This window comes from Balaenoptera borealis (assembly GCF_965194805.1).
Source record: "Balaenoptera borealis genome assembly, chromosome: 6".
Taxonomy (NCBI): Eukaryota; Metazoa; Chordata; class Mammalia; order Artiodactyla; family Balaenopteridae; genus Balaenoptera; species Balaenoptera borealis.
This window is the reverse complement of record NC_138863.1, coordinates 1,936,226-1,956,904: the sequence shown is the minus strand read 5'-3', so window position 1 is coordinate 1,956,904 and position 20,679 is coordinate 1,936,226. Positions and strand designations below refer to the sequence as shown.

The following is a 20,679-nucleotide window of genomic DNA, read 5'->3' as shown; positions in this document are numbered from 1 at the left end:
CAAGGGGAGAGTGTGATCTCGGCCTGCTCCAGCCTCCCGGGCGGCCTGCATTCCTTGGTCCCGGCCCCTCCACTTTCAAGGCCAGGAGTCCCACCACCGTGACCTCTGCTTCCGTCCTCACCTCTCCTTCTCCGACTCTGACCCTCCTACCTCCCTGTCATAAAGCCCCCGGTGATTACGTTGGTTCCACCCAGACAACAGAATGATCTCCCCACCTCAAGAGCCTGACCTTAATTGCAGCTGCAAAGTCCCTTTGCCATGTCAGGTCACACGGTCACAGGTTCTGACTTGGGGCACAGACACTTGGGGGGCACCCATCGTTCTGGTCCTAGGCTGAGGTCTGACTGAGGGGCAGGACAGAGGCAAGGGACAGCGGGACAGCAACTTCACGGCCCGGGTGAGGGGCAGTGGGGCTCAGGCCGAGTCCTCCGCGAAGGCAGTGAGAAGCAGCCAGGCTCTGCACCTGTTTAGTAACTTTACTGAGGCACATTGTGCATTTCACACTTTTCAAATGTACAGTTCAATGATTTTTCAGTAAATTTACCAAGTTGTGCAGCTACCACCATAAATCAGTTTCGGAACATTTTCATCACTCAAGCGTGACTCCTCCTTCCGCACGTGTTTTAAGGGGCAGCTGACGGCATTTGCTATAACTGGCTGAATGTGGGACACGAGAGCAAGAGGGCTCAAGGGTGACCCCAGGGCTTCTGAGGATGGAGGTACCACTGAGTCCGGGGGAAGCTGTGGGAAGGGCAGGTTTTCAGGGTAAGATCATGAGTCTGGCTTCGGACACGTCAGGTCTGAGTTGCCTATTCAGCACCCACGGGGGGATCCAGAACCAGCCGTTGGCTCTAGAATCTGGCTGGAGCTAGAAATCTGAGCGGCAGCAGCATCAAGATGGTACTCTGAGCTATGATTTGATGGGATGGGACCAGTGGGATCACCAAGGGAACGCGTCGACAAGAATGAGGAGCCCCCGAAGATGAGACTGGGGGTACCTCAATACTGAGATGCAGCAGAGATGAAGAAACCGTTTGCCTGGGGCCTGAGGACAAGTAAGTGGCCAGGGCAGTGGGCGGGCACCAGGAGCGTGTGGTCGTACGACAAGGAGCTTCTAGAAGAGGGTGGTCCATGGGCTCAACGCTCGTGCGAGGCCACCAAGATGAGGGCTGGGACGTGGCGTTATGGGATTTGGTGATAAGGAGTCACTGGTGGACGTAAAAATGGGGACTCTGCACCGTTAACCAGAGTAAGCTGACTCTGCAAGATGCTGCGGACCCGCCTGGAGGGTGACACCCACAGCCAATCTCAGCTAGCTCACCTCACCTGGAAACGAGGGCAGACAGCACTAACCACCAATGCCAAGCTCACGGAATCTGGAGGGGGTGAGGGCTCAAAGTGCGTGGAGCTCAAGGGGCAGGGAGATGCAGTATCAACCACCTGGACCCCATCTTTCTTCTCTGGATCAATGACAACGAGGGCAGGGACACCGGGAGACAGCCCCACAGCAAATGCCAGCGCTCTCTCCAGATCTCCACCCCCCCCTCATCCCCACCAACCAACAAAACAAGGACAAAAGCCCCAGACCAGCCCGGCCAACCAAAGCAGAAAGAGAGCACCGACTGGCCGGCAGGCTGACCGGACCAGCGTCCTCCTACAGCGCTCTCACCGAGGGGCCACACTGCAGCTGCCCCGGCTAAGCAATGGCAGTCAAAGAGTCCCTAAATCTTAGTTCATCAGAAGTCACCGTGAATAAACAAGAGTGGAACAGCCTCTCTGGAAGGCAATTTGGAGATGTGCATGAAAATCCCTAAATAAATATTTATACCTTTGACTTCACTCATAAAAATTATGATCTATCCACAGCATGCACCCAAATTTATTTTAAATATATAATCCTAATTGTTCAAAAGGTCAAATATATAAACTCTTAAGTATTTACATATACTTCTGCTTATATTCTGTATAGTTTATGCATTTCAGTTAGGACCATATTACGCACAGTTTTACCTTAGCGGTCATGCGAACACTTCCCACATCACTGAATATAGAAATACACATATATGTTTATATATATATATACACACACACACACACACATACATATATATGTAATATTTATACTGAAAATTCCATTCAAGAACAAAAATGGAATGTTCTCATTTACTTTCCTAGAGGAGAAAAGGAAAAAGGGAAAAGTTTCCAAAACACGTTGGCTCTAAATGATTAGCTTTTACTCACATTGCCCTGAGAATAAACAGTACTGACGACACGGCATTTGCTGAGCACTTACACCTGCGCATCGCAGGCGCCTGGACGGGGCAGCGCCAGGCTGCCGTGGTCGAGGTGCTCTGACGCCCACACGTGCTGCGCCCCCCAGCCCACCGATAATCAAGCCTTCTGAAGAGGAAGGCTCGCTGAGTCTGGTTCTTAAATTTGATGGGTCTCCTCAGCAGGGGCAGAGCCTGCACATGAAGCAAGGTCTGTCCGGGCACTTATATCCTCAACAATTTCTAAATGCCACCATCTCTGGTTTGGCAGAAGAGAAGTAATCACCAAAAGACTTGTTTAAACAAGTGTTCCATTTCAGGCCATTTTCCCCTAGCCCTGGCACGTCATCCCTGTGACGGGTTCATTGAAAGCTCTCCTCATAAAAATGGAACCCCTCGGCCACCTTGAGGACCTGGGGGCAACCACCAGACAACCCCGAGGCCATGGCAGAGACCAGGCACATCCTCAGCCAAGGTCAGTGGCCTCAGAGCGGGGACGGGAACACACCTGTGTGGCCCTGGAGGCTGAGACCAGCCCAGCACTGGCAGGCGGAGGGTTCCAGCAGCCGACAGCATCACTCCGAGGAGCAAGGGGTCCTGCCCTCCCCTCCGTGAGGACCAAAATGATGGCATCTTTAGACCCTATTGTCAGAAACCTTAGGGTTAACTTAAAAGTCCTTACATTCATTCATTCATTCATTCATTCATTTATTTATTTATTTATGGCTGTGTTGTGTCCTCGCCTCTGTGCGAGGGCCCCCTCCAGCCGCGGCAAGCGGGGGCCACTCTTCATCGCGGTGCGCAGGCCTCTCACTATCGCGGCGTCTCTTGTTGCGGAGCACAGGCTCCAGACGCGCAGGCTCAGTAATTGTGGCTCACGGGCCCAGCCGCTCCGCAGCATGTGGGATCCTCCCAGACCAGGGCTCGAACCCGCGTCCCCTGCATCGGCAGGCGGACTCCCAACCACTGCGCCACCAGGGAAGCCCCCAAAATTCCTTACATTTTAAAAGGAAAGTCATAAAACAAACCAAGACGTGGGAGAAGAAACTTAATGTATTCATTTTCTCACCCTTCTTAGTGGTCAACCAATACCATTTTAAGGTTAATAAATCAGTAAATGGTAGGTGGTAAGCATATTATTATATGTTATAAAGAGAATCACCTGAACTAAAAATAACACTGTAACTAACAAAATCAGAAAGCGAGCAAGAGAAAAGAGGCCAGAGATACTGCAGTTTGCTAATTATCTGATCTCTCATGAGGGATTCACAAACGCTGCCAAAAGTTGCCATATCAAGAAACAGCCATATAGCTAAATATATGGGCCTATAAACGGTCCCGTAGTAAGATGTGGAAAGAGGACACAGCCTCCCAAATGACCAAAAGGACAACACAACTACTGATACTAAACCAAAGAAAAGGCCAGAAAGCCCACAAACAAGAAGCCCAAAACCAGAAGCACTGAATACAGAAAATAGAACATAAAAACTGGATGAAAAGCGTAGAACTAAATATATCTGTTGTGTCACCAAATATAAATGGGATCTATTCACACAAAGGTGATCAGATTAGGTAAAAAACAAAACTGAACAATTACTGTCTACATAGAAAGCATCCAGAACACAACGGGCAAACAGTAACTGAAAGAAATCTGAGGTCAAAACATCAGTATCACAAAGATTAAATCTAAAGCAAATGCTACACAAGATAAGGCCCGTTTCACGTGTATAAGGTACACAATTTGCCTTAGATGAGAGTGTCCTGGAGATGTGTGCTTTCTAATGAAAGACAACACAGAGAATGCAGAAAAATAAGAAGAAAGGGACAGGAACACAGAATTAGCCGTCGATTTGAACTTGCTGTGGTACACTTGACAGCAGTGATACAAAACATAAACACGCAGAGGATTTGAAAAATACGATGAGCACTTCAGCTAAGCCACACTTCAAATGCTGCACAATGAAAGAATTTATGCTTTCTTTTTCAGACCCCCCACAAAACATTTACAAAAATCAATGCCACATAAACACAGAAAGTTTCCAAATACATACACAAATACCCAACATACAGGCCACAATCCCTGAGCACACTGCAACAGAATCAGAAATGAATAAAACCAGAAGAAAAACAAAAGTCCAACTATAGGAAAACAGAACACCTTTCTCCTGAATACTCCAAATCCAAAATGAAAGTGAAGAAACTTTATAAAGATAATGAGCACATCCCTTATCGAAAATTTCAGAAACTGCTTACAGCGAGCTCAGAGAATTAATTCATAGTCTTGGGCACTTAAGTAATTTTTTAAAAAAGGAACTGAAACAAATAAATTAAGCATTGGACTCAAAAAGTTAGGAAAAGAACTCAAAAATTAAGCCATATGTTGTTCAAGAAAAAAGAGGAAGAAGATAATAAAGATTAAAGAAATTAAAGGAATCACTGAGTCAGGAAACAGGAAATCCATGGAATTGCTAAAACCCGCCACGGACAAAGTTTGCCTGTGCTCCTTGGGGGCAAAAACACAGGGATGACAGTTGAAGGAGGCTTTACAAACAAAACGAAAACAACCCTTTCGTTATGAAAATCTTCAAAGACACACAAAATCAGAGAGGGCTGTCGCGGACACCCTTGTATACAGCTTTAACAAGTAATCAACATTTCGTTTCATCTATTAACATCCATTTTTTGGGTAACTGCATGGAATAAAATATCTCAACTTTAAACTAATAAAAGATGGCAAAGAATGAGTCATTTTTTTAAAAAACAGATTTTTCTCATTAACATTACGAAGTGAAAAAGTAAGTATAGATTCACAGGACGCTGCAAAGCTAGCACTGAGCGGGCCCAAGCATCCTTCAAGCAGGCTCACTTCCAGGTGCATTTCAGGGTGAGCTGAGAGCAGGACACGGGAATACTTCGAACTGAACAACAGCCATTTCCATACACTGTTAGGACTGCTTGAAACGTACGATAACCTCAAAAATCTTACTTTCAGCCAAACTTCACTGGTGGAGAGCCGCCTCTATACCGCCCACCAACTTGGTTTGATTCTCTTCTGGCTCGTGTTTTTCCAAAGGTCCTATTAAATGACAAGCTGAAACTACTGAAGTTGTTATGAACTTGGAAGAGACAGAGCTTTCCTTAACAGGTCCCTTAAATAGCTTTTTCTCCAGAGTCATAAATACACTGTATCAACAATGCAGAAAGCGTTCCAAACCTGAGTCTACAGAAAATAAAGTGACTTAGATGTAAACGTGGCTCTACACGTGCAGCCCTCCAGGGCCCCATCGACCCCTCCTCTCCCGGGTGGTTCTAAGAGGACCCGTAATGCTGGTTCAGGAACACATCCATCATGTCGCTGCAATTTTCCTGGCTTTCCTGGAGCCCGTGATGTTCTTTTCACGGAATCTGGTATGCATAACGGGACAGGCCATCTGCACTCCTGTGCTCTGTGATTTCAGATGAAGCCAAGTGTTAGGTTTCCCCCCCCCCCCCATTTCAGAACTTCTCCTTAAAGCTCTTTGGAAAATCCTTGGACTGTTTCTAATTTGTTCTGTATCCCTCAAGAAGAGAAACTGTCTTTGGGAAATATTTGCAAGCTCAAATTGAGCAAGCGCTGTAAATAAAAACCTGGCGTGCAGTTGGGAACTTGGCTTTCGAGAAGCGCACAAGTGTGCTTCCGGGAAACTGTAAATAGAAGCAGGCCTGCCCGGTGCAAAAAAACGGGGAGACGTGCTATAAGTTCTCACGTACGAAGGCAGCCAGCAAAGACAAACGTGACCCCTGGAAAAAGAGCTGGATGGAGCAATCCATTTGAGACCCTGCTGTGTGATTTTATAAATAGGCGTTACTGAGAACTCTAAGATTATACAATTACAATGCAAAGGCAATAAATTAGAAACAATAGCAGAATACCCAATGTCTCATCACTGAGCACCTATTAAAAGCGCGCCCCCTGGTACTATCTCCTTTGGCCCCCATGACCCCATGCTGGAGCCCCAGTGGTGACAGGATACACGGATGGGGGACCCAGGCTGGAGAGTTCTCAGCACCTTGCCCAGGTTGCTCAGGCAGTAACTGCACACCTGGATTCAATCCGGTCACACCGCTGCGGCCTCTGCACACCTCCACAACCTGCCCACACCTTGGGCCTGGGCTGTGCTCGCCCCAGCATAACTCACAAGTTACTCTCTGAAAGCCATTTTGCTTACCCTAAACCCCATGGATAAAAACACATTATCTGACAATTAAAAATAGTTCCAGTGGTCTAGGAAGGCCACAGATCTCCTTTGCAATCGTCCTTGCCATTTCAGTTACGTAAGGTCAAGTTTACATAATGCAAAGAAGAAAGCATTTCAGAATTTCCTTCTTAGCAACCTCCAAACGTTTGGTTATGTAGTTCACCTAACAGCTGGGTTGCAGTAGGAAACAATATTACTTAATAGTAACAGTTGAAATATTTAAAAATAGAAGGTGTTTCTTCCACTTGGCAGAAGGAGGAGAGAGGGCAGCAGAGGGCGGCCTGAAGCAGGGCTGCGTTTCTGAAGGTGAGCTGGCCTTCTCCAGCGTGGGCTGGGGGGCGCCCTCTGGGGTAGCGGTGAGCATCCCCCCCGGGCTTTCTGGAAACCGATGTGCCCAACAAGGAATGCAGCATCCTTTCAGGGCTCTGTGGGTCATGGGGGGGAGGAAGGAGGTCAGGTTCAGACTGTAGTGTGTAGAAGGAATACCTGGGATGCTCGTCAAAAAGTCAGGCGCTTAATGTACGTGCAGGGAAGTTGGGAAAGTGACTTAGCCTCTGCAGCTACTACCACCGGTCATGGCTGAAGGGCCAGCAGCGCCAGGCAAGTTCCCTGTTACCATCGCTACCGCCATGACTACCGCCAGCACCAGCGAGCCAGTGCGGGGACCCAAGCTCTGCTACGGAAGGCGGTGGGTGGCCTGTTCCACAACGTGGACCCTCACTCACCTCACCCTGCAGCAGGCGCTCCCGGTTCTACCCAGCAAGCATGACGCGGGGAGAAACGCACTAGTACCTCTAAGAGATCGTGGCCTGTAGGACAACATTATAAACAGTGTCCAGGGCATAGACGGTGCAGGGAGATCCACGCCCTCGGGAGACTTCATTTCCACACCGTCTCGACGCCAACGACTCAAGATTCTCAAAGATGCTCAGCCCCAGCCCCAGCCCCCTCCCGCACTGGGGCTCAGAGTCTCTTTTCAACACACCCATGTCCCACACCAGCCCTCACCTTCGCCCACGGGCAGCTTCGTGTTCCCCACCTCAATTCACAGCAACTCCGCCATCCAGACGCTCAAAGACGAAACCCTGTGGGACCTGGGAGCCTTTGCTGCAGTACTGGCACCTGGACACACCTCTCCTTGAGCCACAAAATACAAAGAAAGTATATGGGACTAAAAATAACCGCATGCCTGCTGCAGTTGGGGCAAATTATGGACAAAAAGATACAAAAGACCAAAAAACTCAACTGTCACTTCTGAACAGCCAGGAGCAAAAGCTGGGCACTGGGCGTGCCCCCTGCACACAGCACCACCACACAGGTGGGCAGACCACCTCAGCCACCCCTCCCGCCCGACCCCATATAAGGGACCAGCTCACACTCCCCTCCCCCCAGGGAGCGAGCAAGGGAAACTTACTTGTTTTCTCTCCCAGCTGCTGCAGCAGGGGCCCCAATAAAGCCTGGCCTGAATTTCTTGTCTGGCCTCCGGTCAATTTCTATTGATTGGGGAAGGTCATGAACCCTGGTCAGTATCACCTGGAGTTACCATCCACTCCTCTGCATCCCTCCCAGCTCACCTGCCACCTCAGTAAATCCCACTTACTTCCAAACAGCTCTAGACTCGGAGCCGATTCAGCCTGCCCACTGTGTCCACGCCAACTCACTGTCTTTACCGGTCCTCTTCTGCTCCCTCCACTCTAATTTGAGCTCCACAAACACAGGGATCTTTGCTTTATTCATAAACACATGTATCCCAAGTGCCAAGGGAGGTGATGGGCACCTAGAAGGGCCGATCACTACGAAAGAGTGAGTGAGTGAGCCCAAAGCCTGCCTTGACAGGGAGGCCTTCCCTGACCACTTCATTTAAAACTGCAGAAACCCATCTCCACAAGAACTCAGCTGTCCTTAATTGCTTCTTCTTCCCCACAGCGTGGATCACCTTCTAGCATCGTCTAGCGTTCCACATCATCTACTGCCACCAAGTTGGATTTAATGAGCCTATTTAGAATCCTGCATCTGACAACTAGAGAATACAACTCTTCTAAAGCACATATTGAAGAGTCATCAACACTGGCCATAAAGCAAGTCTCAAAAAAATTCAAAGGCTTAGTCACCTCTAACCATAATACAGTATATTAGAAATCAATTACAAAAAGATTACTTGAAAAAGTCTGCACTTCCAGATGAAAAACACTTCTAAATATCTCATTTTTTCAAAGAAAAAAGAATCATCAAACAAATTTTCAAGAGGCTACAGATTAACTACTATAAACTAGAACTTGAATACTACAAATAGAAGTTACCAAAGCATTTCCACTTGTCTCCAGAGAGAACTACAGAACCTTAAACGCTTACAGCAAGAGGAGGAGAGGCTAAAAATTAATGTGCTAAATGTTCAACCTAAGAATTTAGTACAAGAATATCCACATAAACCCCTCCACCAAAAAAAGCAGAATGGAAATAAGAACAGGAATGAAAGGAGGAGAAAATAAATGTACACGAGTATCACCAGAGGCAGAAGTTGGTTCTTTGAAAGATGACTGAAACGGACAAAGCTTGACCAGACTGGCAGAGTGTCCCCGGCTCCGACGACACCAGGTCTGCGTGTACCCTGTCCCACTAGAAACCCAGGCGGAGGGTGGAGGGCGGGCTGGCTCGGGGAAGGATGGGCACGGCCAGTAGCTGGACTCCGCAGCCTCCCTACCCCTCAGCAGGATTCCCAGGCCGACCGTACGCACGGTGCTCAGGGGGCACTGGGGGGACCGAAAGGAGCGCCAGCCCCCTCCCCTCGGGCTCCTGACTCAACCGGCAAGACCCCCTCTGCTTCTCCCCGTCTGCCCCGACCAGGCACCACTGCCCGAGGACAGCTGGTCAGACCCCGGCCCCACCACGGCGCTCGGGAGCCAGCCTGCCAGGGACACAGAGGGCCAGGGCTTGGGTCTAACGGCTGCTGGACGGTACGAGTTGCTGTGAGGTTTCTCCTTCAACGACCACGCTTTACCCTCCTAGGGGGCAGGCTGTTGGCAGGGCTGAATGATACAGCATGTTAAGTGTGACCACTTTCCCAGCAACAATAACAGCCATGGATGAGAGTTAACAAAAGTTGTCTTCCTGACCCTGCGGAGACACAGTTAAGCACTTTTAGACACATTTAAGGGGTTCCCAGACTCTGGATATATCTCATTCACACCACGTAGCCCTGAAGTACAGAACACAAAACCTGGTAATAAAGAGACAAAAAGATACAAAGTGCTTTGCCCGCAAATGATGTGCTCATGCATCCAGACTTTCCTGGCATCCGTGATGCTTCCAATGGACAAACAGAGCAAAATCCTGAGTTGGAAAAATACTGTACCTTCTGCCTAAAAAGCACTTTCAAATATACCACGAGGACATTAAGGTTTAATGCTCTATTTTCTGTGTCAACACAGATCTTAGGGTCACCACTGCCGGTACCACATTTACTCCTACAAGATGGAGAAACAGGGAGTCGCCGACCTCAGCCCACTGGGCTCGTGTGGACGTGTGGCCAGCTTCAGGCACACCCGAGCACGCGAGACGCTTCCCAGCCAGCCTCCGAGGGCCCGCTACGCCGTAACCGGTAAATGTTTGCTTCTCTTGGCTCCTGTTCCCTCCTTCAGGCCCCACAGCAAGCTCCTTCTAACTCTCCGCGTCTATGGCAACAATCACAAAACAAACTTAATGGGGTGCGACAGCTGGTGATAAACATAAATAACCCAAACAATCCAATTTCCACCCTGGCTGGGAAGGCCTTTATCTTCCCTCCTCAAGCGCTGAGGATACTGAAAGAACACAGCTGGGGAACGAGGCCACCGCCATGCGGGGCAGAGTGGGCCTTGGTCGGGTGCCAGGGGTGGGCTCGGCCAGCCAGCCCGGGATGGGGCACCTGAGAGGCACAGGCGGGGCATTTCTGGTGGAAGACGGCAGACCAGACACCATCATTTAACCCCACTCCTCCAGAGCCCACTAAAAAAAATCACCAACACAACTGCAGATAAAAGGCAAATGAGAGAGAACAAAGTGCTAGGAGAAAACACATGGGTGAAGAAGGGGCACCTGCCTCAGCAGATACAAGAAACTGAATCAAAGCATCCTGAGGCTCAGGAGTGGCAGGACCCCCGACGCAGGAGAGGGACCCGTTCCGGGAGCACAGAGGTCCCCGGACCCCTGCGCAGCCCGCAAAGCAGGAGACTCGTCTCCCGGGAAGGTCGAGGGTGCTGCAGTGACGGCGCTGCTCGCCGGGTGCCGGCGGCCTGGGTCACGCCTCCCAGCCGGGTGAGCAGGCTGACCAGCCCCACGGAAGACGCGCCAGAGCAGGGCACGGAGCCCCGGCCGCCAGCACCCCCGAACCCCCGAGGGTCCCCAGCCTCTGGGTGCTCTGTCCTAAACACGAGCGGACAGGCCAGGAAAACCGTCATCGTGGAAGGCAGAGCCCAGACGGACAGACAACGGCACCTGGGTAGCAACCCGCTGCCCAGGAAGCAGGGCAGCCCCGCTGCCCAGGCGGCCCTCAGGGTGGAAGGCAGGCCTCGGGCAGACGGGGGAACCGGGCCTCGGTGTCCGGAGGGAAAGCCGTTTCCAAGCCCATAATCGCACACCCTGGTTTGGTGAGATTTGAGTGAACATAATAGGGAAACACAAGGAAGAAGAAAAGAGAAAGGAGGCAAAGAGAAAAGCGACAGAGACGGAGCCCAGCCGGCCCCTCCGGCTCCTGGCACATTCGCAGCTGACAGCTCCACAGAAGCCCAGACAACGCGGACCACGCAACAGGTGCAGCTCTGTGCCCTGACGGGCTCGCAGCTGCAGGAACCCACACGGCTCCCAGCCTCGGGGCCCTTGCGACCGACTGTTAAGGCCAAAGGCAGTGAGTGACAGCGGGACGAACGGGGGACGGGGGCTGGATTTACGGTACATGAAGCAGAAACGTGAGGAGGGCTTGGCTTGCTCCCCTCTGGAAACACCATCCAGAGGCACAGGATCCAAAACTTTGTCCCGTAAAGAACTACCGGGGGGATAATCCATTTCCTAGTTGGTAAATTCCACTGCCAAGTGAATTTATCAGACTCGAGAGGGCCGAGGCCCCTGATGGGGAGCGGGCCGGTGCCGAGGCCTGAGTTCCGCAGCTACAGCCTCTGTCCCTCTCCTCTCTGGAGCTCAGTCCCCAGGCAGAAGGGTGGTTCCTGGGAGCACTTCCTCAGCCCTGGGTCCTGAGGGCCGGCGCTGCCACGCTGGTTGAACTGCTGAGGTTCTCGTGGCCACAAATCAAACCCGCACGTGCACCTGCACAGCTGTCGGCAGAGAGCAGGGACTGCCAGCTCATCCGCGGCGACGGGAGTCCTCTCTCTGTGGGCCAGACCCACGCGCCAGGCTCAGCATTAAAGATGGATACAACAGCATCAAACATTAAGTAGGTCCGGGAGCTCGACGCAGCAAAAAAGCAGGCAGGCTTCTAACTTGACGATACACAGCATTCAGAGAAAAGCCTTAGCAGATGTGAGCCCTCATCCTCAACGTAACTCCAAGCATTTTTGCTGTTAAGCTTCTCTACACCGGCTGGTGTTACTTCGTTTTAAACAGCGGTCCTAGGGGCCATCACAAAGGCCTTTGGGCTGGCTGGGGGGTGGCAGTCACGCTGGAGGGATCAGCAAAGCCGGGGCGGTGGGCGGGCAGACCACAGGGTACCAGTGAGGCGGAGCGCAGGGAAACAGAAGAGGGATGGAGAGCATCGCGGGGCCTCCCACGTGCCCGATGCCCGCCTGCTTCCCGGGCGCCCGCTGCCTCTGCCAGGCCGAGCAGCCACGTGACGCCAGACAGGCAGCCCAGGCTCCGAGGAAGTGCCACCAGCTCAAGGCCACACGGCCAATGGAAGGCAGGCAGATCCTACTGCCCGGCGCCCAGGCCTTGCAGCAGCTCTGCTGGGCCCAGCCCTGACCCTGCCCTCACTTCTTCTAACACGGAGCCCAAAGCGGGAGGGCGGGAGTGGAGCTCTCTGTAACGGGCTGAGGAGGAGAAGGAATGGGACAAAAAGACGTTCTGCGTTTGCACCACGTGAGATGCTGCCTGGCACGGCGGTGTTCCCTGACAGAGGCACTGCCCACGGGCGCTCGCCAATCTGGTGGGAGAGGGGACAGGTGCGGGGGCTGGGAGGGAAGCAAGTGGCCAGAGAGAAAACGGGGAGACTCTGAAGACTCCCAGGAGGACAGCCTGGGAGACCAGGAAGGGCTGGGGAAGGAGGGGTGGGGAAGGGCAGCCTTGGGAATTGTGAGTGGTGATGGGGAACCTGGAACCTGGGGATGGATCCCTGGGCATGACACCTGGTGAACAAGGCGGTGACACAGGAGGACAGCGCAGGACGGCGCCCCCTGGTCCAGAACCACTCTTGGATGTAAATCTACCTGTTCCCCTAGGCGACCCTGAGGCGTTTCCAAGCAGCTCATAGATGCACGCAGCAAGGCAGGGCCTCCACGGCCGGCGCTGTGATGACACTTTGGTTCTGAAGTCACGTGGGGCTACAGACGCCTAAACCTGGCCTTTACGTCATGACTACTCACCAGGCCCGCACGTGAACTTGAAGGAGGGAAGTGGAAAAATTCTCAACCTTTGTTAAAACTAAGCAAACAAACTATCGGAACCTTTTTCTAATTTTTCAAACCGTTGGATTTTACTTTATGTCTTTGTGTTCTATATTTTCATTTTCCTCCACAAATTAAAACAAGCTCATAGGAAAAGCAAGGCAGGCCCCCTCTTTGGCTCGTGCACGTGCTCTGTGCCCCACTGAGTGCCTGCCCGCTCTCTGCTGCAGCCGGAGGGCAGCCGGCCTGCGGGCCAGTGGGGAGCTGTCACCCAGCGATGGGCCCCTGGCCTGCAGAGAAGAGCATTGTGCAGCGTCGGGCCTGGCCCCAGAACGAGGGGACCAAGGTCCGCTCCCTCCTGGTGTGGAGCAGGTGGCAGCCTTAGGGGCCCCCAAAGGTGGCCTTCGACCCTTTACTGTGCTACATCTCAACCCCAGAAACCCAGCTTTGCATGAAAAACACACAAAGGAGGATCCGGTGAGAAGTATGACAAGTGAGGTTTTGTTACGGGGGATTTATGATCACCGTGATGAACCGCTTCCTGTGCAAGGAAGGGGCATCTCCTGCAGCTTTCCCCCAGGTCACGTGTGTCCTCACGCTGGCATTTGCTTCGCATTTTCTCTCGCCAAACCAAACAACAACACGACATGCCTGGGAGGCATGGTAAGTTTCAGGCACCAGCTAACCTCAGATAGCTCCTGTTCCAAAATTCGAGGACGGTCAAGCAATTCAATAACCCCTTTGACAGTGCAGTGGTCAAATACTCTGTAAGATTTGGGAATCTGTGGCTAGAGCCAAACCTCACTTTTTTAAAATTAGTTTGGATAAAGTTCTCTAGAGTTGGGGTAGTTTCTTCAAGTTTCCAGAATTTTCTTTTAAAAATTACACCCCTGTTATACAGCCTTGAAAGGAAACCTCGATAACTCTGACTGAAACCCACATTTACGATGAGGGCGATGGAGCCCGTAGCAGAGTCTCCTCTTTAGTCAACACCCCATCCTCAAAGCCCCGCTGGTCCAGAGGTCCCCAGCATTCTCCAAAGTGATCTTTTGCTCCAGCGGCACCCCTGGAGAACAGAAATGGGTCCCTGCCCTGTAAGTGACACGCCGGGTGACCCTGGGGAAGCGGCCCTGCCACTCACCTCTGGCGGGGAGCAGGCAGGAAGGGCACGGGCCCCTCCAGCAGGCCACCACAGTGGGTGCCTCGACATGCCTCCTGCTGCTTTTCAGGGTTCTTTTCCTCCCCTTTACTCCCGGGCACCGAGGCTTCTCCTCCAGCCCCTTCACTCCCCCCAGGCGCCGAGCACCTACACTGTCCAGCTCAGAGGGAGCTCAGCTTCCAGGTGTGGAACCAGCATCCCACACACTCACTACAGTGTCTCTTTTCTATACTAAACATGCCTTGCTTTTATAATCAGGAAAAAAGTATGTTACTTCCCAAAAAAGTGAAAGTGATTCAGAAATGAAGGACTGAAGTGTTTTTCAAGTCCCCTGGCACAGGCAGGTGTGTGATCTCTCTCCTAGAGGACCACCTCTCACCTCTTCCTCTGCCCTCAAGCCCCACCATCTCTCCCGGCCGAACTCTGAGCTTCCAGGGAACCCTCCGCGGCTCCTGCCACCCTGTCTGTGCCCCAAGTCCCACCCAGGAAGGAAAAGGACAACCTCCCAGGAAGGGTGAAATGGTGTACCCTCATGCATAACTGTGACACTCCATTTAGTCCAAAAAAAATGAAGAAATAGGATGCTCACACAGAACAACAGTAATGAAGGAGATGTTGCAACTAAGTGGTAGGCACATGGTTGTTATGTTTTCTCTCTTTTATAATAGAACTATTTCACAACGCAAAACTTTAAAACAAGAAAAAAAGAAACACAAAAAGAAGGAAAGGCTTGTTTGCATATAAAAAGTTAAGGGGGAACGTGGAGGAACCAGAATGAATCCAAAATAAATAGCATTGTAGCCTGTTCCTTCCGCAATACAAACTTCTCTAGTAAGAGGTATTCTTGCAGGAATGACCTCAAGTCTCAAGTCAAAATGGCCCAAAAATAGAAGGTATGAATAGTGCTTTTTTATTTGAGGGAAGACTTTACAAGGACTAACGTATTTAAAGAGGACCATTATCAGAAAGGCGGTTGAGCGTGCTGCCATTTGTGGCCAGGAACAGACAGGAAATGAGCAGAGATCCAGGAGGGGACGGCCACGTGGGCACTCCTCCACGCACAGCAGAAGCTGTACGTTCAAAGGAACAAGCTCCCATGGTGAATGCCTGAGTGATTCCTGCCAATTATACGCATGCATCAGTTTGTTTTCGTACCGCCGAGGGTCAAAAGAGTACTTAAGATTAAACTCAATTGTTGGAAAATGTGCAACAGCAAACTGGGATTGACATAAAAATACATCTAAAAATGTTTCCACGCCCGTATCATAAAAATGGGGCTTAACAGAAGTCGTCGTACTAATTTTCAAATTATTACGTAAGCTGAGATTCACATTTCTTTGTAGAATGTAGTTTACAGTGGTTGGAATGACCAAAAATGGAGTGTTAAGGATGCCCTTCACTTCAGCAGCTTCTAAGGCTCAGCTCACAGCGAAGCCTCCGTGGCCAGCTTGGGGCACGCAGCCCTGTGTACGCCCCTCCTTCCACTGCCGGCTGCTCACGGGCATTGCGTCCCCCCAGTAGAGTCACCCTGAAAACACTGACCCCCGATGACACCAGCAAGCACAGCCTTATCCTCTGACTCTGACCAATGGAATCTGGAGGTGCAGTGTTACTGGCTCCAATTTCACCAGGGCCCCCTCCCCGATATGCCGTCTCTCAAGTGGGGCGCTGCCCCCAGAAGAAGAGAAGGGGTGTAACAGACCCCAGGGGCTGTCCTAGCACCTGAACACCGGCACTGTCACAGCCACGTCCCATGCCATGTTCAGTACCCGCCCACAGGACATTAAGAGATGACATTTCTCCAGGAACTACTAAAAATCAGACACATAGACTTGATCTCTGTAAGAATCCTGCAGAGGCGGCATTATTATCCCATCTAGGAAATAAAACCGAGACACTCGGCGGCTTGCCTAGAGTCACACGGTCAGTGGGTCACCAGGATTCCAGGTCCCCTCCGTCCAGGACTGCAGTCCATGGTCTGTCTGTACGTGGAGCTGGGAGGCCCATACGAAGTCTCGACCAGCAGGGTGCGCTTCTCAAGCCAGAAAACTAACTTGAAGCCCACCCACTTTCTGGTTCACTTGGAAACCACCTTTTCACAGTCTATCAAGCTACTGAAAAGCTTCTTGCTCCATCCCACACTGGGCGAGCACCAGGAAACTGTCTGAAAATGCCCAAGCTACACAAGGCACTGGCAAAATGAACTCAAGAGAAAGGGAAATCAGCACTGGTTCCCTTGCTGGGGCCAAAATGAGAAAGAGAGCATCTTCGTCTTCGGCTGCTGTTTCCAAGCCCTCTCCCCCGCCCCGCCCCCAGCGTCCTCGGTTAACAAGTAACCTGCTCCACGGGTGGGTGTAGGGTGAGGCAGAGGCGTGAGCACCCTTGCAGGAGGCCGGAGCGCCGCAGACAAACAACCCGAGCTTCGCGTCTGGGGAGAGGCCAGAAATGATCCTTGGCAGGCTTCAGAGAATCTCTGTGCAAAGAAAGAAATCTCTTCTTTGACACTTCCAGCCCTGCCTCAAGCTTCTTTTTAAGAGGACGGGGAAGGTGAGGCGATGGGTGGGTCAGCCGGGGGCCGGGGCAGAGGCAGGCATCTATGTGCCCCCCGTCTCTGCCAGTCCTGCCCACGGAGAGAGCGGGCAGAGGGGGGACGGGGAGGCTGGGGTTCAGGAGGTGCCGCGGGGGACAAACCACAGAGACGGAGGCCTTCAGGACACGGCAAAGGCAAGGGGCCAGCAGTGCCGCCCTCAAAACGCTGGCTTAAGAACGTATGTGGAACGCTGACAACGGTTCCCTTACATACACCCTAGGCCTTTACGAGGCTCGTTTTAGTCTCAATAAGGCCAAGAAGCCCGTGAAGAATGGCATCCGGGCTCTGAGTTGAAATCCTGGAGGACAGTAGATGGAGGGTTAGTGTTGTACAGAAAGAAAAAGAAAAAGCTCCCACAGCCGTATGGATTTGGAAAACATTGCCTATGGCATGATATTTAGGAATCTTATATATGGAATGAGAGACTTCTAATCACGGCTGATGCTTTGTCGTCAATTCCACGTGGAAAGCTGCTTAGGAGACATCACTGACTCACTTTCCCCCGAGGAGCCTGGGGCCCTGGACCCAGCGTGACCTGCCCTGCGGTGTCCCCAGCTCAAGCTCAGCGCTCTTCCCCCAGACTCTCGTACAGCTCAGGGCCTGGAGTTAGACCCAAAACAAGCAGTTCTTACCTTTGGGAAGAACACACCCCATCGGAGTTCAAGACAGAAAGGACCTGCATGTCTGTGCCACTTACTTAAGAAGCATTAAGCGAAGCCCACTACATTTCCAAAACCAGTGGCCTATTTTACCCCAGCAAAGAGCAGCTGACTTCCGTGGACCTGAGACCCCACCCCTTTCTCTCCACAGCCCCCCAGGACGGCGGAGCCCCAAACACCCCTTCGGTGGCGCCTCGTGCGCAGCAGGGCTGGGTGCGCAGACTTACCCGAGCCGGGCATGTGGTTCACGCGGGCAGGGTTTAGCAGCTCCACTGGCTGGTCTCGGCCAGAAAGTCCATCTGGAGGACAGAGAAAGCATTTGGCTTCAGAAACTGCTCGCATTTCAATTAAAATACTTTACGCTCCAGGTCTGCAAGGAGCACTTCCCTGCAAACAATGGAAATGCATGTGTCCTTCTCCCTTTTAAAGGAGACTGGTGTTATTTTTATTTGCTGAATCAGAAAATAAAAGACCCTTTGTCGAACAACCCAACCAGTGCCCATCTCGAAGATGGCAAACACCAATTCCTGGCCTGAGGGCGTCCGGCCCAACTGTTGTGGTTTTACTGCTTTTCAGCAGCCGCTTGATACCACTCAGGGTTTCTGCAGAGACCACAAGCAGTACGATGAAGACAGACGAGTTACTCATCCTCTTCCCAGATATGGACCCGTGGCCCGGGGGCCACAGAGACACGGCCCCTGGAGGCCCCGGCGAGAGCGGCCGTGGGTGTTGCCCGCTTGCGGGACAGTCAAGGAAACTAAGACAAACAAACCCGCTTTTAGGAAGATACTGGGCCAGGTTCTCACAATGGAAGGAATCGTTTCTCCCGGGTCCACCTTCCGATCGTGTTCTGACTGCAAAGATGGCACCGAAAGCACACCCCCCCCTCCACCTGGCACAGGCTGCCTTTAGACCACATTCCCTCAGACAGACAAGAGAGAAACTCCGGCAAAACTTCCAGGAATCACACTTTTGGTGTAAAATTAGCTTCTGACAACTGGTGTGAACGCCCGCAGGGACAAGCGCGTCATTACTGACGCTGCCGTGTGGTCGGTCACACTCGTTACTGATTTTACGGAGAAAGCACTGGTTTCCCAGAGCGGCCATCGGCCCCCTCGGGCAGACTTGCAAATCGTGACAAAAACACTTAGGAGCAGGTCTACTGACTCTGCACTAAGGCTTTGCTTTTTGCCCCAGATGGACAGCACCTCAGGCAGCCTGCGAATGCAGTGTTCCGTGACCCATGTGTGTCTCTGGAGAGGTTCAAAGTCCAAGGACAAGAACAATGACCCCGAGGAGGTCCCAAAGCGTCTCCTGAGAACTGCAGACCCTCCCAAGGAAGCGGGGAGGCCTGTGAGCCACGCTCCCACACCCTCGGGGGAAACGAGCTGCTCCCCTGCGGTGCCGGCCGCTCCCGGGCCACGCGGGGACTCAAACGCTGGGATCTGGGGTCTCCTCTCCACAGCCAGCCACCCCGCCCCCATTCTGGCAGCTTGAAGGTAGCAAAGTGGCTCTCACAAGACACTGGGCATACGTGGGGTTGGGACAGTCCAGGCTCCCCGAGTCAGGACGAGGGCTGGGGGCCACACCCATGCCCAGAAGCAGACCAGGCCCGAACGCGCCGCCGACCGTCTGCACCAAGGCTTCTCTCCAGGCATAACGACCCGCCCTGAGATGGTCTGATGCTGACCTGCGGGCCTAATGCCATGTCCTGTGAGCCCCTTCACTGCCCCTCAGAAAGGGGCCTCAAGACAGTGATGGAAAGCACTTTCAAGCCGTTTTTCCTGAACGTGAATAAGTGAAATGAAAATTTCATTTTCAAAACTAAAAGGTTCAGAAAAGTCTACACGTATTTTTAAAAATCCTAATCCCACAGTAAATACTTTCAGAAACACCAAAAATCACTTTTGAAAATCCTAGTCTAGCTGCCATTTTCCGACGGCAGGGGTCAGGAGCAGGGTGCTTAGAGAGCCAGCCTGCCGGCCCTGCAGCTGCGTCTGAGCGAGCCCGGGCCATTCTCCCTGGTCCCACCGCACCTGACGTGTCCCCCCCCAAACCATCATCTCCTCAGTGTCCACCCTTAGCTTCCACCTGAGCCAAAGTTCTAGAACCAGACACAGTTTAGAAACCCAGAAACCAGCACAGCTGCCTCTTTCGACAAATGAGGAAATTCCAGCTCCCGGGGCTGGCGCAGTAGCACCGGGCCTGCGCCCCGGCTCGTGTGAAGGCCTTTTCTGGAGTTCGGATCGAGCTGCTTGTGTCTGCCCCGAGCCCTGCAGGTCCACTTGCTCCAAAGCCACGTGCCCGACGATGCCTGATAACATGCGACGTTCAGCCACGCTGAGGCGGGAAGACGCATCGAGTAGCGAGAGGCCGTGCGGCTGGGTGCACCGCCAGCAGCCCGTGCCCGTCCCTCCCCCCGCTCCTCTACAGGCCACCCCATCGCCCTGACGCCCCCAGCACACCCCACGCCCCTCACTCTGAATGGAGGGTCACAGAAGCCAAAAAACAAGAGGTCTTTCCACAAAAGGCAGTAGATAGAACGGCAATGGGCAGAAACCTGAACCACGAAGGGACCAGGCACCAGGAGACGAGGCCCAGAGAAGGAAAGATAACACCAGGCCTCCCAATCCCGGCCCTGGAGTCTCCCGCTAGCTGGTCTCGGTGCTCGAGGCTGGCAGGCCCAGGTGTGTGGCCCCGGGCATGCGGTGAGGACCCTGACATCACGGGGCGAAGACCCAGGCTGAGAACACGGAGGCGTGCAGGGCCCCCTCGAGTCCCTGGAGGATTCAGATCTAAACATGGAGAGAAGATATACCAAGTCCACGGACACCTGCAGCAGGGCCCTGCGCGGCAGGGGCTGCTCAGCACGTACACGACAGTTTTAGGCATGAAAGTCAGCCGTGGGGACAGATGTGACGCGGCACTGTGGCTCCGTGTCACGGGGACCAGAGCTGGTGACAAATACCACCGAGGGCCGTACACATCCAATTCCGTATCACAGGGCTCACAAAACAGACCTGAGGCTGTTCAGCTGGACAAAACCCCAGGACAGAGCAGGGACAGAGAAACTGCGTTTGAAGGGGCAGGGGCTACAAGGGCCAGGAAAGACTGCTTAGAGCCCAGACGTAAGCGCCCACCAGCACGTGACCACGTAGCCATGGAGCAGAGCA

The 20,679-nt window shown here is 52.4% G+C and overlaps 1 protein-coding gene across 8 annotated transcripts in view; it reads right to left on the bottom strand.

The window, feature by feature from the left end:
- The window catches only part of HDAC4 (histone deacetylase 4), a 292,757-nt gene that overhangs the window by 137,182 nt on the left and 134,896 nt on the right, over positions 1-20,679 (bottom strand). For 4 of the 8 annotated variants that reach the window (XM_082396985.1, XM_082396984.1, XM_082396986.1 and 1 more), the window contains exon 2: positions 17,734-17,805. The exons of 1 other annotated variant lie outside the window; for it this stretch is intronic. In XM_082396985.1, the coding sequence (XP_082253111.1) occupies positions 17,734-17,746 (13 nt within the window). In that variant the 5' untranslated portion in view covers positions 17,747-17,805. Of the gene's footprint in view, positions 1-17,733; positions 17,806-18,312; positions 18,629-20,679 lie in introns of those variants that run through there. 3 more of the 8 variants (XM_082396980.1, XM_082396981.1, XM_082396982.1) reach the window with 1 other exon arrangement.